At 45.7% G+C, this 17038-nt stretch overlaps 2 protein-coding genes across 3 annotated transcripts in view; one reads left to right on the top strand and one right to left on the bottom strand.

Moving 5' to 3' along the window:
- Positions 1–5013, bottom strand: part of FGGY (FGGY carbohydrate kinase domain containing) — a 254334-nt gene extending 249321 nt beyond the window's left edge. The window contains exon 1 of one of the 2 annotated variants that reach the window (XM_048313093.1): positions 4883–5013. The gene's annotated coding sequence lies outside the window, so the exon portion shown is untranslated. Of the gene's footprint in view, positions 1–4200; positions 4222–4882 lie in introns of those variants that run through there. The other variant, XM_048313094.1, reaches the window with a different exon arrangement.
- Positions 5014–10444: 5431 nt separating this feature from the next.
- On the top strand, positions 10445–12279 carry JUN (Jun proto-oncogene, AP-1 transcription factor subunit). The gene has a single exon (XM_048313098.1). The coding sequence runs from the start codon at positions 10735–10737 to the stop codon at positions 11677–11679; it is 945 nt and encodes a 314-aa protein (XP_048169055.1). The 5' UTR covers positions 10445–10734; the 3' UTR covers positions 11680–12279.
- Positions 12280–17038: the final 4759 nt, after the last annotated feature.

Below are 17038 nucleotides of genomic sequence, written 5' to 3'. Positions count from 1 at the left end.
ATAAATGAAATACCTATAAAATATCCTGTAAACAGCTGCCCCCCATCTAAGCTGCCAGTAGATTCATGAGGTTCTAAAGTTAATTTCCATTTATCAGCTAAGAATTACTGATATCACTGATACTCATTTCTGTTGTTCCATGTCAGGACGCTGCCCATGGAGGAAGCAGGAGCTAGGACAAGAACTGGAAACATTTCCTTCACGTGGGAAGGTGCCCTGCTAAGAAACTGCTAATTGAACCTGACAGCAGGCGTATAAACAACATTAGAGGGAGTGCTCACACATGTACTCCCAATAAAGGGGAGGACAAGGCGGTGAAAGTCAGAGCTATTACAAGACAAATACAAATTAAGGACATTGTTTTTAATCTCCAGGATACTAAAATATTTCTGAGAGCTCCCACTGTTTGGGAGAAGAGGGAGGGAAAGAAGGAGGCAGGGGAGCAGTGAGGTCTGCTAAGACTTTTTTAATTGTTTCTGTCACCTTTTGTGGGAAAATCTTTCTAGAGAAAAGCAAGAGAGGATTTCAAAACTAACAGAAAAAGACTTGCTAAAAGGTACTTTGCTCTCTGTAAAACTTCCCATGGGGCCTGAAAAAGCACCCTGAGCATGCCCTTTATCACACAGCTTTGCATATTGAATGCTGTTTGTTTCAGAGGCAGTTGTATATTTTTACCTGGGGGGTTATTCCTGTAAATTGTCCCCTGATTACTGATCTGTAAGAAGCAAGTGAAGGAGTCAGAGCTACCACAAAGATATAAATACAATTATTGAAGTTCATGGGATTTTCAACATCCCCCCTCCTTTTCCCAAAACTTTAACCTTTGAGTGAACACTGCCATATATATTTTTTGTTTGGCTGCCTGGTGGGCTACCTGAAAATCATCAGCACTCTGAGAAGAAAGCTGCTATGGTTTATTCAGCATTTCCTTAAACCGAAGTCCTGCTGTGCATTACCATTTCCCAGAAAGGTGCATTGTTCTATCAGCACCCCTATCAAATTCAAGAGCAGAGACGCGCTGTCGGGACGTGCAGCAGCTCAGATAGGCCGGGCTGTTGCAATCCTGTTGCAATCCTGTGCAGAAAACAGAACGTTAACACTGGCATGCTGCTCCCACGCCCTCCCCTCTCCAGGCTTCCCATTAACTCCGTGACACCCTGCAAGGTACAGGATTTATTTACACAACACCACTCTTGAGACGAGCCTTTGTTCGGCTGCAATGTTGACAAGGCTTAGGAAGCACTGCCCGCCAGAGTAAAGGTGTATTAAGCATCAACTGAGGATGAATGAAATGCTTTGAGACTCGCTTGATCGAGTTTCCAGCTGCAGCACAATTCCCTTTTAGCCAGGAGCTGCTGGGACAAACTGGGGAAGCTCCTGGCTTTCACAGAGAGCAGTGGCTGGCACTCACATGGAGGTTCCGCGAGGACTTTAATCCGGGATATGTGGTGACACCCTGAAAAGAAGCAAATTCCTCTCTGCCCAGCCATTCATGTTTTTGCTGGGCTGCAGTTGGGATGTGTTTCCCAACACCCTTCACCTCGCGGCTGTGTCAGCGCCAGGCAGGGGACAGCGTGGGAGCCGGAAGGAAGCAGGACTGGCTCTTGTGTCAGCAGGGCCGGCCGAGCACACGGCGCGCCCGACGTCATTCCAGGCGCTGCAGATTTACATCTGCTCAGGAGCGCTCCTCCGTTTTCCTTAAAAAGCATGTATGGAGAGCAGTTTACAGCGTAACGTAGGTGTAAAACCAGGCAATCTCAGGAGCAGATTTATGGGGTGGAAGCGTCCAAAGGGGCCATGAGCTTCACCTCCCCACTCCTGCAGGGGCAGCGGCTGTGGCACCCATCCTCTTCCCTGAGGGGAGTATAAGGCAGGAGAATTCCCGTGTTTCACGTGGTCATCTTCTTGCCAAAGGTCTGGACTGAGAAACAGGGCTTATTCTTTAAGAAACGACCAGTGGGAAGCTGGAGAGGTGCTGGTGCTGTGCTTCAGCATCCCCCTTCTGGGAAGCTGCCATGTGATAATTCCTCCTGCATGAACACCTCCAAAACACTGTCAGAGCCCCTCAAAGCACAGGCTCTTAATGTAAAGAAAACAAAATAAACCCCTCAAAAAGCAAGCCCATAGCAACTGGAAGATATTTGGTCAAAAATGTCAAAGAGTGAGAGTTAAACTGGCATAAATCTAAGTGCCAGTATATGTTCCACACAGTCCTGGGTCAGATTCGAAATGCATTACAAGACTCATGAACCAATAAAAGCGTCAACGATTGATATCCTAAAAACAAATGGGGGCAGTAACAAATATTTTATACCAACAAGTTAATCCTAGATCTTCCAGATGAAAATCCATTGCTTCTCCATACCTATTCCTTAATGCATTTTTAAAAATAAAAATAGTTCATACCACTTGTCCAGCATTTATTCCCCCCAGATCTGCCTGCTTTACTAGGACTTCAGTCTCATGTCCATTTTACAAGCAGGGGAATCAAGCTACAAAGATACTAAAGGTGATTAAGGGCCATTCAGCAGGGAGGCAAAAGCAGGGAAGAGTGCAGTTCCCATTTGACTCTGTTCTCCTGTTTTTCCTCTTTGGGTATACAGAAAATAAGATTACTTCTCATTAAACTCACAAGGTTATATTAAAGAGGTGAACAATTTTTTTTTGCCAAACTTTTAAAGTTTTCTTAGTTGTCTTGAAGGGAAATATATTCCCCACCAGTACTGCTTAAGGGTTAGGTAAATACTCTGCTGACCAATAACAGAAATGTGAAATATACCCCTGTTCTTATTAACATTTATGTAATAATCCAGGGCTGAAATTGGCTATCATTGAACTGACCTCAGATCTCTGACATAAATGCCTATATGAAGCACCTGGCAATGGGCTGGGAGCATCCACACCCAGAAGTGCTTTGTCTGGGCTTGCAGCTCTGCCAGCCACACACCTTTTCCTACACCGGCTGCAAGGAACGCAGGAACTGGAAAACATCAGCACAAAACGTGCTTATGTAGAGCAAGGCTACTGTTGTACCATTAACTCTTACAACACACGTGCTTCACCTCCCTCACATGACTTACCTGAGCCCACAGCCCTCTCCTCACTGAATAGAAACCTCTGGAAATCTGTGCATGTTGCAACTGGTACCTAGCTTTCTAAATACCACACAGCCACTTCTGGAATGGCTTTCTAGTTGTTCCCTATATAAAAAAAAAAGGTAAAATTTAAACCAATCTGAATTTCAATTCACAGCCTTTAGGCCTTTGCTTTAGTGTTGTGCTTTTATTCTGAAAATTCTCCTTGATCTTATGAACTTGTTTTTAACATACTCAAGTGTTACTGCTTTTTTTATGTTTCTTATGTTCTCAACAGACTGTAAACAGTCCTGTGAGCTGAGCAACCCATCTGCCAAAGACACCACCAGCTGCTCATGGACCTGCTCTAGCACACATGGGAACATGCAGCCTGAGCCCATTGTAAAAACACAAGATCTCAGGTAGCGATCCATGTGATCCAAATGATTCTGAGCTAAATTTTCCATCTCTTTTTCCTTCTGAAACAAGGGAACATATAGATGCTGTAGTGTTGGCAGCTGCATACAATTTTTACCACAGAAAAGAGGAAAGAACAGCAATTTTGAGGGGTTGAGTATCCTGGAGAACTCTCCTGTGAAGTCCTGAGGGTCTGCTGTGGGTGAGACTGGGACATTCCCAGCCCGTGAGGGGACAGGGCTGCCCGGACAGGGAGGAGCAGCTACGTACGTCACTGTGTGATAGCTCAGCTAGGATCAGAGATCAGGTTGTTGTTTATTAATCAGGTGGGTCTGAGGAAGAGAAGCAGTTCAGTAGCACCTTCTCTAAAACAGAAGCCTTGAACTCTGCTTGTGCTTCCAGGCACCATCCTTCCCAGGCCATGCCCTTTCCTCCCTACATTGCCTTCCTTGGCTCTTTGGCAACCCTAACTGCTCCCACACCATGACTCCAACATAAATGACTGTCATCCACAGTGAATGTTTCCTGTTCATTTGAATTACGTGAGCAGGCACTCTGTAAACTTCCCCACGGGCTCCAGCACACTAATCCCTGGGAAGGAGCAACCTGCAGAACCTACTTTCACTGTTGAATGCTTTCTCTGTTTGTTGCTCCTCCTGTCAGAGCCATTACTTGAATTCAGACAGGTGTCCTTACATCTGTCACTCACCAGCCACTGCTGACATTCAGGAACAGGAACTCGCTGTCCGTGTCCAGAGCAGGAAAGCTTGATTGCTCCCTGGAAATCCCTGAGCTCTGTGCTGCTTTTCACTGGGCAGTTTTGGTCTCACGCAGACTCGCTTCCTCCCCTTCTCCTGTTGCAAGTACTGCTTTATCCCAGGTAGCCAGGAGCCTACTGTGCCAACAGCTGCTAAGACAGAGCAAGGTGTCAACTTTGACAGGATGCCAGATTGTTTATTAATTAAAAATTTAAGTACTCTGAATCTGTCCTGAGACCCTAATCAAAACTGAGCTATTTTACCTAGGGCTCTGAATGGTTAAATCCAGTTATTCTGAGATTTTTCACTCACAACTGGCAACCAGAAATAAATCCATTTTGTTGACACTACTGTCTGTTTATTGAAATACCCAAAGACCACAAAGCTAACTTCAGTTCTCCACAGTGAAACCCCACCTCAGTAACATGGGAACAAATGCACGCTTCCAGCAGGATCTTTCCCCCTGAACACAATAAATATCTTTTCGAAGGCGTTCACCTGCTTCCCCAGCACTCAGCATCAATATGCTTCTATTTGTATGGTACATTTTTCCTGCTGCCAGCTCCCAATGCCAAGCAGAGCCGTCTGCTTCCCATATGCCACCCGTCCTCCAGTGCCTCCTCTCCTGCTTACCTTCTCTCTCTGGGCTCCCGCTGTGGATCAACTGCTACTCTGCCAGCCTTCTTGGTGTGTAGAGGATTTTTCCGACTGCAAGCTCCACACGATGGGAACTCTGCCCAATTCTCTATTTCCCGGAGCACCAGCTAAGCTGTGGTATAGAAATAATGAGCACAGAGACATTATTGGTGTGACATTTAGATTTGTAACATCCCAAACATCCTCCTACAGCAAGGTGTCCCTGCCCAGGGCAAGGGGGTTGGGAGATGATCTTTAAGTTCCCTTCCAACTCCAGCCATTCCAGAATTCTAAAAAGCACAGGAAGCAAGGCCCCAGGGTTCTTTTCAGACTCATCTCTAGACAAGGTAGTTAACTTCTACTTGCTCAGGGTTTTGTAAAAATACATACAAGTGTTAGAATAAAAAATTATGAAGTTCATTACTTATTTGAAAATGTATTTCTGAGCACTTGCAGTGAGCACTGAAATCCTCTATAAAGCCAGCTGGGAATAGGAAGCACAATAGTGAGAAATTTAATGTAACTATTGAGTGAAGAGGTCATCCCATCCACTTTAGAGACAATCCTATCACACCTTTCATTCAGATATTGCTGCACATAAACATCCAGGGTTTGAATTGCCCAGGCAGCATTCTTAAGAAAATGAAAAACGTTTTTAGTGGTTCTTCCCTCACTTCTGCAGCCATTCTGTGTTTTTACAGCACTGCTGTCCTGCCCCAGAGGTAACCCAACAGGTCTTGCAAAGCCTCCTAACTTTGCCCCACCTCCATCATTCACAATCTTGTCTCTCTAACCTACTCATTTTCCCCCATTCCACAAACTATTAGTTTCAAAGAAATTCAGAGATTAATTAAAATGATTGGTGGGATGAGTAGGTGAGGGGGACAGGCTAAAGGGCTTGACAAGAAGAAAGATGAAAAGGACTAAGTGCGTATGGCTTGGTTATGCGATGACTAATGGAGGGTGGAGGAGATGGACACGATACTCATTTACAAGTGCCTGTGGTTCTGAGGAGCATTTTTCATGTGCAAAATGAAGACTCGCTCAAGACCGGCTGGGTTTTTTCAGAGTTTTGGTTCCCGAGTCCTTCATGTCAAGTTGTGAGTCCCACTCTTCTCCCAGCCTATGCATTCCCACCTTTCCCTTGTGTCCCCAAATGTAGGGATTTATTTTTATTCCAGACTCAGTTCCTGGATCTCCACCTGGCCACAGGAGTCCTACTGGGAGCAAAGAGCAGGAGGAGAGGCCACGGAAGCCGGGGGTGGATGAGGTGGCAGCTCTGCCACACCTCTGCTGTGCTGCAGACTTGGACCCACTTGAACTGACGACGCAAACACACCCTGAGGAACCAGGAAGGAACTGGGACCAGTAGAATCTGGGAATTATTTTACTTCCACTTGGCCTGAGGAAACTCTGTTCCTCGTACCCTCTCACTCGCACCTTCTTTTACTATGCTTTGATGGAGTAAATAAGAGAAAAATACTTGTTCCTTCTAACTCTTGTCTCCCCCAGTTGGAGAAATCTGGTCTATAGTAACTCCTTAGGCAAGCAGAAAGCAGTGTGAGAAGATGCAGTAATTCCCAGTTTTATTCACTTTAAGAGGTAAAGAAGGAGATCACGTTTTGAAAGCATGAAGTGTTTTTAAAAAAAAAGACAATCTATATAATAATTTTCTATACAATAAAAATGTTACGGAAACTTCTCTGAGGACAAGAAAAAGCAAAATAGTCTAACATATCGAAAGAAAATTGTATGTTTAAATATTTAATATACATGTAATGTATATATCTCTAATAGAAGAAAAACTATACAGAAAAAAGAATTTTTTTTTCTGCAAGCACTGTTTCCAACATAAAAAAATCAGGAACTGCTATGTATCCTTTTTTCTTTCCTTTTTTTTTTTCCCCAAATGATTTCGAAATAAGCCAAAAGCATTTGAGATACAGGAGTGAAACAAAAAAAACAAACCCATTTATTCCTGGACACCAAATATAATTTAGACGGATGTGGTGTGTATAAGAAATTTTAATTTGTCCCTGAAAAGCCATTTAATTATTCAGATTATCTGATTGCCTCACTCAGGCTTCTATTGATTGATTAGAGAAGTTTATAAATCAAAATCTGCATTACTGCTGCCTAACGCATCGGCCTCTCAGCAATACAGGGCAGGGATTGGCAATTCCTACCCACAAGTTTGTTTATTGAGCCATGTAAATGGCTACGGTTTGTACCTGGGTCAGGAAGTGTTCCTTCATCCTACTAAAGGAATATTTACTTAAGGACGTCAGGAAAGGGGGAATAAAAGTCCTGAATTAATAGGTGTTTAATAAATCAGGGCATAGCCACCAGAATTCCCAGCTCCTAGGCTAATGGCCACAAAGGATCATTATCCATCGGTCCCACTTCTGGATCTGCTCTACTCTGAAGGTCTCAGGTGCTGAACCTGGGACTGAAATCTCAGCCAAGCCCTCCCTAAGGTCCCATATTAGGCAGAAAATCCTCTGGGAGCAGCCAAGAGCTCTTGCCTTTGATTTCAGAGCTCTCCTGCTCTTCACAAGCAGCTTGACTCTATTGCAGCCTGGACCAAATAACCCCCAGTGAGCAGCAATTAACATAATGAGTGTCCCCCACAGCTACAGGGCCTCAGCTCCAACACGTCTCCAGCAAACTGGAATGTCTACTCCTGAAACTCCGCCTCTGCAAGAGGAAGGAAGTACAGAACTGAAATGGGTGGAGGGGAAAAAAAATTAAATTAATCCCTCCAGCCCAATCTAACCCTCACTGAAGTTAATCAAAACCTTGCATTGATATCAGTGGGCTCTAAAGGCAGTTTTTCAAATCTGTAATAAATAGAGTGGTTTAAACTACACTGAGCATGTTCCTCGTAGTCTGAACTTTGCTTTCTAGGACAAAAGAAACATGCAGAAGAAAACCCCAAAAGATAAAACAAAACAACTAAACTCTTAACCAATTAAATACATGAAGTTAATCAGAATAAATTTTATTAGTAGTATTTGTCTATACAGCAAATTAATTGCATGGCTTCCTATGTACCACAAACCACCTCCCGTTTTTAGCTTTATTTGGAAATATTTAAAATATTTTATTTCAAAATAAAAACCTCCACACAATAAACGACTTAGAATTCAAGTCTTGCATTTCTCCAGAATTTCTTCCTTGCCCTTTATAAACACAAAAACTGCGGGGTGACACAGAGAAGATCATTTATGGGCTATCTCCGGGAATTTTAACACATCAAGGACCGCCACATCAGGTCCGACGGGATACCCATCTCTGACAAAAGCCAGGAGTGGATCCCTAGGGAGGCACACGAAAACAGGGATGCCCCCCCAGGCACAAGTCATTTGCAGCTCTGGGATTTCCAGAGCCAGTGTAAATGTTCTGGGATTCACAGACCTTAGGTGATTTCTCTTCTGTGAATTCATCCAGTCACGTTAAAATCCTTCAGCCCACCCTTGCCTGAGAGTTCCACCGCTGAACCACAGTTCTGTGAAGACATTTCTCTGGTTTATCCTGAACCTGCTAGTTTCACTTGATGCCCCTTGGCTCTGGTGCCAGAAGAGTCAGTCACTGGTCTCTATTTATCTTGCATGTAAAGATTAAAAAGATTGAGCAACTGCTTTGAGCACTCACTGCACTAATGAATTTCAGAGATCTTATGCATGTGCAGTAACTTAGTGCTGTTTGGCTGAACTGTTTCTGCAGCTGAAGTTTGAGTTACCTGCAACCCAGAGAAATGCTGCGAGGACACCAGCAGCACACAGCAAGCCCCCAAATCCATTCCAAACTTTGTATTTTGTGCCACGGAGTGTTAACACAAACACTGCATGTATAATTTCCATCATTCCAGTTAACACCAGTGCCCACCGTGTGGCCAAACAGGGCCAGGTTGGAACACCAGGAAAAACGCAGAAGAAAAAAACTCCAACAACTTCAAAGAGGGGAGCTGGACCTTCACTTTTCTTTCACAGCTGCTGATGCTCTGTTTGCCTCATTGCTCCTTCCTATACAGTAACTGGTAATTATGTCATTATATCCAGAAAAAAACAGCACTGGAGAATTTGAAAGTGTGTTTTCAAAACTGGACCTAAGTTTGTCAGCTTCACATATTGTGAGAAGGGATTGAACCTGACAGACCAAGTTCTGCAGTGACAAAAAGCTGAACAGCAGGTAACAGCTTCATGTTGGAAGCATACGGAGCACTTGTTGCACTGCCGGCAATCAAACACAGAAGTACAGCCCTGCAGTCCCTGTGCCACGCCGTATTGTCACCGTCTGTCCTCAAATACCTGCTGCACTTTATTCCAGAGGTAGCTGCCACTCAGCATTCTCAAATCCCCACCACCCCGAGAGAAGGGTGTGTGCGGGGCAAGGTAAGAAAAACGAATCCCTTTTATCAGCGCTCTGCCCTGGAACGCCGCTCGCACCGAGCAGCTCCAGCGGACCAGACAGCTCCCATCTGTTGCTCCGAGGGGAACATGCCAGCACAGACTTTTCTCCTCCACCCCGATCCTTCGGCTCCAGCCCTTATTTTCCCTCCAGACTAACCTGGAGGTATTCCACAGCAATACTAGGGCACTGTCTAAAATTAGGCCGTCGCTGTCCCCTCCCCGTGAAGGACAAGTTCAGAGAACCCCATCCGCAACCCGGCTTTTTCCTGTCGGGTTTTATTCCCCCTCTGTATTCTCCTGGTTATTATTCCTGAGGCCGGGAATTGACGTCCCGGGTCTCTGTGAAGGCAAAGCCGTGCCGGGGGGGCGGAGGTGCGGGGGCGTACGCGAACGCCCGCGGCCGAAACCCGCGGCTCCCGCAGGGCTGGGCGGGCGAGCGGGGACGGCACAGGCCCCACGGGGGCTCAGCCCGGGGCGGGGAGCGCGGGGCGCCCGCGGCGGTGCCACCCCCCGGCGCTGCCTGGAAGCCGCGGGGGCGGCGGGACGAGGAAACCACGTGGGGCTCCCCGGGAGCGCCACCTGAAGGGCCGAACCACCGCCGCGGGAGGGAGGAGCGGCGAAGCAGGGGGGAAACACCGCAGCCCGAAACCCGGCGGAGGCACCGGCCGCCAAGCAAACGAACAAACACAGAAACGAAGGCACAAACACACCGGGAGCGGCGGCGGACGGCGGGCCGGGGCCGAGCGCGGGGCCGCCGCCGTTGGTTCGGCGCCCGCTGAGGAGGCGCCCGGGCGGCCCCGCCAACCAACCCCGCGCGCGCGGGACGCGGTAACCAGATATTTCAAAAACAAAGACGTCAGCCCACACTGCCCCGCGCGTGCCCCCCCCGGCATTACGTCATCCCACAAGGCCCCGCGCGCTCAAGAAGCTTCTGAGGGGGGGTGGCCATGGCGACCCGGGCCGGGTCCGCGCGCCGGGCCCTGGCCCCGCCCCCCCGGGGACGGGGCGGTGGCAGCCAATGGGGAGCGCGCGGGGTGACATCATGCGCTATTTTTAGCGGGCTCGCGGCCGCTGATAAGTGAAGGGCTGCACGGCGGGAGCGGGCGCAGAGCGCGGGGCGGGCGGGAGCGAACGAGGGCGACTGAGTGCGGGCGCTGGGACGGTGGAGCGGGAATAGCGCGGAGCCGGGCAGGGAAAGTACTTGTGACGGCGGAGCGGCGTCCCGGCACCACCGGCAGAAGGAGGAGGAGGGCGGCGAGGCGCCCCGCCAGGCCGGGCGGGCTCTCAGCGCGGCGGCGGCGGCAGCAGCAGCAGCGATCCAGTAAGGCTCCGCGTTTCTCCTTCCTCGGCTCCGCGTTCCCCTTCCCCGGGAGGGTCGGGGTGCCCGCGGGGAGCTGAGCGGCGGCCGGGCAGCTTCCCCTTCCCGGACTGTGTTCTATGAGTGCAAAGATGGAGCCTACTTTCTACGAGGATGCGCTGAGCGCCGGCTTCGCGCCGCCGGAGAGCGGCGGGTACGGATACAATAACGCCAAGGTGCTGAAGCAAAACATGACGCTGAACCTGTCCGACCCCTCCAGCAACCTGAAGCCGCACCTGAGGAACAAGAACGCCGACATCCTCACCTCGCCCGACGTGGGGCTCCTCAAACTGGCCTCGCCCGAGCTGGAGCGGCTCATCATCCAGTCCAGCAACGGGCTGATCACCACCACGCCGACCCCGACGCAGTTCCTGTGCCCCAAGAATGTCACCGACGAACAGGAGGGGTTCGCGGAGGGCTTCGTGAGAGCTTTGGCCGAGCTGCACAACCAGAACACGCTGCCCAGCGTCACCTCGGCCGCCCAGCCTGTCACCAGCGGGATGGCACCTGTGTCCTCCATGGCCGGCAGCACCAGCTTCAACACCAGTTTGCACAGCGAGCCCCCGGTGTACGCCAACCTCAGCAACTTCAACCCCAACGCGCTCAGCTCCGCGCCCAACTACAACACCAACAGCATGGGATACGCGCCCCAGCATCACATAAACCCCCAGATGCCCGTGCAGCATCCCCGGCTCCAGGCTCTGAAAGAGGAGCCGCAGACTGTACCTGAAATGCCGGGGGAAACTCCTCCCCTGTCCCCCATTGACATGGAGTCACAGGAGAGAATCAAAGCCGAGAGAAAGCGCATGAGGAACAGAATCGCGGCGTCCAAATGCCGGAAAAGGAAGTTGGAAAGGATTGCTCGGTTGGAAGAAAAAGTGAAAACTTTGAAAGCCCAGAACTCAGAGCTGGCATCAACTGCCAACATGCTCAGAGAACAGGTTGCACAGCTTAAGCAGAAGGTCATGAACCACGTCAACAGCGGGTGCCAGCTCATGCTCACACAGCAGTTGCAGACGTTTTGAAGAGACTCTTCAGCGAGAACTGTGTTGTGGTACAACTAAACGGGAAAAATCCAAAGTGGCAGAGGCATAAAGCCAATGGCAAAAGCTGAGAGGCTGAGTCCTGCCTGTGCTCCGCAAAGCGCATGTGTGGAAAGACTGGCAAAGCCTTCAGCTGGAGCCGGGAGTGCAGCGGCCAGCGCTGCTCCGGGAAGTGCTGTTCCTGCTCGGATGAGATGTCAGATCTTCGTTTAACATTGACCAAGACCTGCATGGACCTAACATTCGATGATCATTCAGTATTAAAGGTTAAACTGCAATAGAAACTGTAGATTGCTTTATGTAGTATTCCTTAAGAAAAAAAAAAAAGTGGGAGGGAGGTTTGTGGGAGGCTGATAAACAAAAAAAGAACTGTTCTGCCTGCCTTCAAGTAAATCGTGTATGTACATATCTTTTTTTATTTTATTTTATGAAAGTTGATTAATGTCAATAAACTACTTCATGACTTTGTAAGTTATTTTTATGTTGTTTATTTGGGCACTGCCCAGTATTGTTTGTAAATAAGAGGCTTTTTTTTAGCACTCTGAGTTTACCATTTGTAATAAAGTATAATTTTTTAATGTTTCTGTTTCTGGAAAAAAATTCTAGAAGGTTCTATTATATTTAAGAAAAATAAAATAATTAAAATGTATTTTCCCCTCACACTTTTTTTTTTTTTTTGGCTAGTACCTGAGTTGGGAAAATGCCCTTTGAGCTGCACCCTGAAGGGTAGGGATTATGCTGAACTTACTCTATAACTCCAGATATGTCCTGGAAAAGGTGTGAGGAGGGGAGGGAGAAGCCAGGTCATGGCCACTAAACTCATACAACTTTTGGGGTTGTCCTGAAGTTGTATTTCCCAGCTGCAGCCTGCCTGCCTTGCCTGCTGCATTCTTGGGGCCCAGTTTAGACATCTGACTTCAGGCAGGGTTGTGGAGGGGTGGAAAGGCAGGGAATGAAATTGTTCCATAACTGGAGCAACTGGCTACTTGATCTGACATGCTTTTTATTAAATTAATGCCCTCAAGAAGATAAGGCAGGTGGTTGTATTAAAAAAAAATAGGCTGTAGGCTTCAAAAATAAAAATATTCACCTTTATCCCTATGTTTTCTCAGGTAGGAGGTGATTCTTGTCTGTTAATATTTATGACAATGCTGCTGTCAACAGTAAAATAATTTTATAACCCTTTCCCTGTCTCTAAATCCTTTCCCTTTTGGGTGTTACTCTGGGTTCTAACCTTCTTGGCAATAGAAAAGCTGGGAAAACTGAACCTAGTGGGAAATGAAAATAGCAACTTGTTGAAAAACAGCAACTCCTGTTGCTTGTTTCCAGCAATTTGCTGAAAATAGCAACTTCTCAGGCAAGTCCCAGGTATTTTTTACAAAATAATCCTGATTTTTAGTACAATGATAATATACAGGTATATCTTAGAAACATGCTACTTTACTTGAGTGGGGGTGGGAAACAGCTTTATTACCAGGATTTTAAACACTGTACCCAATCGATTTTGTTTAATAAACCTATTTGAAGGAGACCAGATATTTTCCTGTTTGCTGTTTGGAGCCAAACAGCTAAGGGAAAACAGATATCAGAAGACTGCCAGAAAATATACCAGAAAATTATTATTCTCAACCAGGCAGTTTTAAAGTCTTTTTTTCCTTAAATTAGAATAAGCCTAATTTTAATTGAAGTGATAGTGTTGGTTAAGGTCACTTCACAAAATGACTAGATAGTTTTATATATATATATATTTATACATACACATCTTTACTGTTATCAAAATTATACTCTGAAACTTGCAACTACTATGGGTCAGTTCCTTACCGGAAGCAGGGAAGTATCTTCCTCTAACTTTCCCCCCCTCACCCCATTATACACATTTTATCACACAAGGGGTTATTTTAATGTTTAAAATATACTAATTTGGTAGTGTCCTTCCACATCCCAAGCGTGGGTCAAGGTAGGCACCGTTTGGAGGGTGTTTGCTGCTGTCAGAGGAATACAACTGTAACAACACCAACCAAACAAAGGGTTACTAGGAGGATTCCCAAGTTTGCCAAGAGTACATTTTGCTGATGTCAGCAACCCGGAAGGTAAGTTGATTTTGACCATATGTAGGAATAGACAGCAGAGGGATAATACACAGCTCTGCTGGGTGTGGTTTTACAGGGATTTAGCAAGTGCCAACTAGCAAAATAAGCAGGGCAAGGAGATTAATTACCTGCAAAGGTGCATGTTTAACTCTCAGCAGCGCTGGGATATGGAAGAAATGTTACTAGCAAGCATTCTGCTTAATCACCTAATTACGTAAAAAATAAATACATTATATAAAATACTATGTTAATTAAACACAGCTGAGTGACAGTCTGCTCCACCCTAGCCTCCTGTGCACACACAGACATTCAGCAGTGCAGTTGTGTGTTTTCTCTCAGGGTGACATTCTGTGGCATGGGTGAAAGAGTTCCTGAGCAATGGCACTGCTGGGTCAGTGGGCACCATGTGATGGGTTGTTCCTGTCACATCAATATTTCATTGATGTCCAGTCATAGAATCTGCCAAGCAAGGTGGGGTTTAGCACCAGTTAGGCAGCTTCACAAGGAGATGAAGGGCACTTCAAGATGAACCTTTTCATTGGTCCCTCATCACATTTGAGGATTAGGCCTAAAAGAGGGCAAAGTAAGTTTATAGTCTTTCCACCTCCATCTGTTTTGTAAACAATGTGGTGGGCCAGGAGCCTGTTGCTATCTGGTCCACCTCGGCCTAGATTAAAATTAAGCACTCTCAGTATATTTCTTAGTAGATCACTGTGTGATCAATACACACAAGGGTAATGAAAGACGTGCATGCGCTTGTATGTGGTGAAATGCAAAGTTTTAACACTTACTTAACTGCCAAGACTAAAATTGCCAAATGCACTATGGGCCTTACTTCTACAAGGAATAGTCAGTTCTCTCTGAGATTCAGAGAGAAACTCTTTTTGTTGCCCCAGCTGTACTCACAAGGGAATATTTTGCAAATAACAGCATTGTGAACATGTATTTTGTTTGGCTGTGAATGTTGTCAACGGATTCAGGAAGTGAAGTCAGAAAAAGGCAGGGTTTCAAACAGGGCAGGCTACACAGAAATGCCTGGGCAAAGAGCCTCTAATCAGAACAACATGTTTGGGACACAGGAATATTAATTACAATTTGGGTCTCTATTGAAACCAATAGAAGCCTCACACTTCCATCTCCATGAACAGAAGTGAGCTACAAAGAGGGGTTTGACCATCATTGTTCACTGAATAATTTTAAATCCAAAGTACTTTTCATTTTAGGAAGAACAGTAACAATTTAATTTATTCTCCAATGGCACAGAGTTAGAGTCACCAGCCACTTTCAACCTCAGAACACAGTGGAAGTTTGTACAGACCCCCATGTATCCGAAGGTCTAAAAAATACCAACCTCAAAACAGAGGACTTTAAATACCAGCCTAAGGCAGCACATACCCATTTAACAATGAAGTCTAATGACCAGAGATTCCTTAGCTATCTCTATTTTATAGGAAGCTGTCAGGAAATCCAGAAAATATCCCCCCAATCTATGTGAAAAATGGCTGACAGTTCTGTCCCATACAGAAGTCTAAGAAATCCATTACAATAATTACTTTCTGAAAAGCAGCTCAGGCTGGAACAAGCTCAGGCACCGCTGGAGAGCACCATGGCGTGGGCTGTGCCATGTCCAGGAGAAGCACAAGGCAGAACTGAAAAAAATCCACTTATCTTTAAAATCAAGCCTAGCACTTTCTCTGTTCTCCACCTCTTCTTCCCTCCCCTTATTCCCAAGACTCCTGTATAACAACATGGAGTTACCCACATCAAGAACTAAAACCAGTTCAGGCAAAGTTGGCTGTGTAGAAAATAAAAGTTGCAAACATCATGCGTGAACACCGACTATTGCTAACAGGCAGATGGACTCAAGGAAATATTTGAAATTACTATATACACAAACCCATTATGAAACAGAATATACCTTAGGAACATCTGGCATTAGCTGAGGGACCGGGGAAGGAAGGTGGTATTAGCCTTACAAGTAGAGAAAAGGAAACTTCAAAATGCAGATGGTTTGCTTTTTAGGAAGGTAGTTCTTCCAGAGAAGTGCTTGTTCCGTGGAATTACATGCACTGTCAACACCAGAGCCTGCACCCAAGGGCTGGTGGCCATCCTAATTCTACACAGATCTATTACTGTTGACATGAACAGGATAATGTATCCTCTGAACAGAGAATGTGCTCCTTACAAAGGAAACTTGTAGAAAGTCATCATATAATTTACCGTGAAAGCCTCTGACTACTGAAACACTTTTAGAGTGGTTTTGCACAGCAGGGCCCTCTTTTCCAATTCTGCACATTATTCTTTGCAGTACTTTTTTTGTTAAGAAACAATGGAACTACAAAAATCAAATTAGATTTTCATCATGGTCCCTTCTGTCCTTAAATATCCAAAACACTAGAAGCACAGTTACAATGGGAAAGAATGGCTTTTAAAAAAGTTAATTAAATATTGAAAACACTGCTAATTTTCTTAGTTATAGAGTAACAACAGACATCAGTGGAAAACCAAACAAAAACCTAATTCAGAAAAATGAGCAAGTAATCTGTTTTTGAAATCTCATACAGAACTTGATAGGTCATGACTGAGCTGATTAATCCAAATCTCTATAAAATGCCTAGAAACTGTAAACAAAAGCAGAGGAAAATTTATTATTTATTTTCCTCAGTCTCACAATTATTTTCTGATTTTGAGTCTTGTCTTCTCCAAGCAATCTTTAAGTTGAATCCTTAAACAGAAGGACGAGCAACTTACTGAAAATTCCTCTGAACTGTGAATTTCATTCCTTATTCTCTTTTTAATTAAAACCAATTCCTGTGAGACCTGGCAGCATAATAACACCAAAGATGTGGGAAACAGGATAGAATTCCAGCAGATGGAGCTCAAAAGCGAACAGCCCTGGAACCAGCTGCACAGATGCCTGGAACAGGAGCCTCTTCTTAGATGGTGTAGTAGCCAAAAAAGACTTCAGATGAAACCTGTTATCATACAAGTGTACTAAAACCAGAAAAATTTAAACAACTTTCCTGAACTCTTAAAATAATCACTGCAATGAGGAGGGAGATCCTGCATGACTTTAGTCATAGAATAAGCACAGTTATTTCAGAGGACACTAAAGAGTTCAAACTGAGTGCCCATGGCTGCTTTTCTGAATTCTCCTCCCCAGTGATGATTTAGCTGGCATGGCTTTTGGATGGCTGCTGTTACTGCACCCTTCTGTCTCAGATAAATCATGAAAACACACACGACACAGG

This window comes from Corvus hawaiiensis, chromosome 9 (assembly GCF_020740725.1).
Source record: "Corvus hawaiiensis isolate bCorHaw1 chromosome 9, bCorHaw1.pri.cur, whole genome shotgun sequence".
NCBI classification, from domain to species: Eukaryota; Metazoa; Chordata; class Aves; order Passeriformes; family Corvidae; genus Corvus; species Corvus hawaiiensis.
The sequence above is the reverse complement of the archived record's forward strand: the minus strand, read 5'-3'. Positions and strand labels throughout refer to the sequence as shown.

What these genes read in the sequence shown, in the direction of transcription:
- JUN (XM_048313098.1), top strand. Translation starts at nt 10,735, where the DNA reads ATGAGTGCAAAGATGGAGCCTACTTTCTACGAGGATGCGCTGAGCGCC.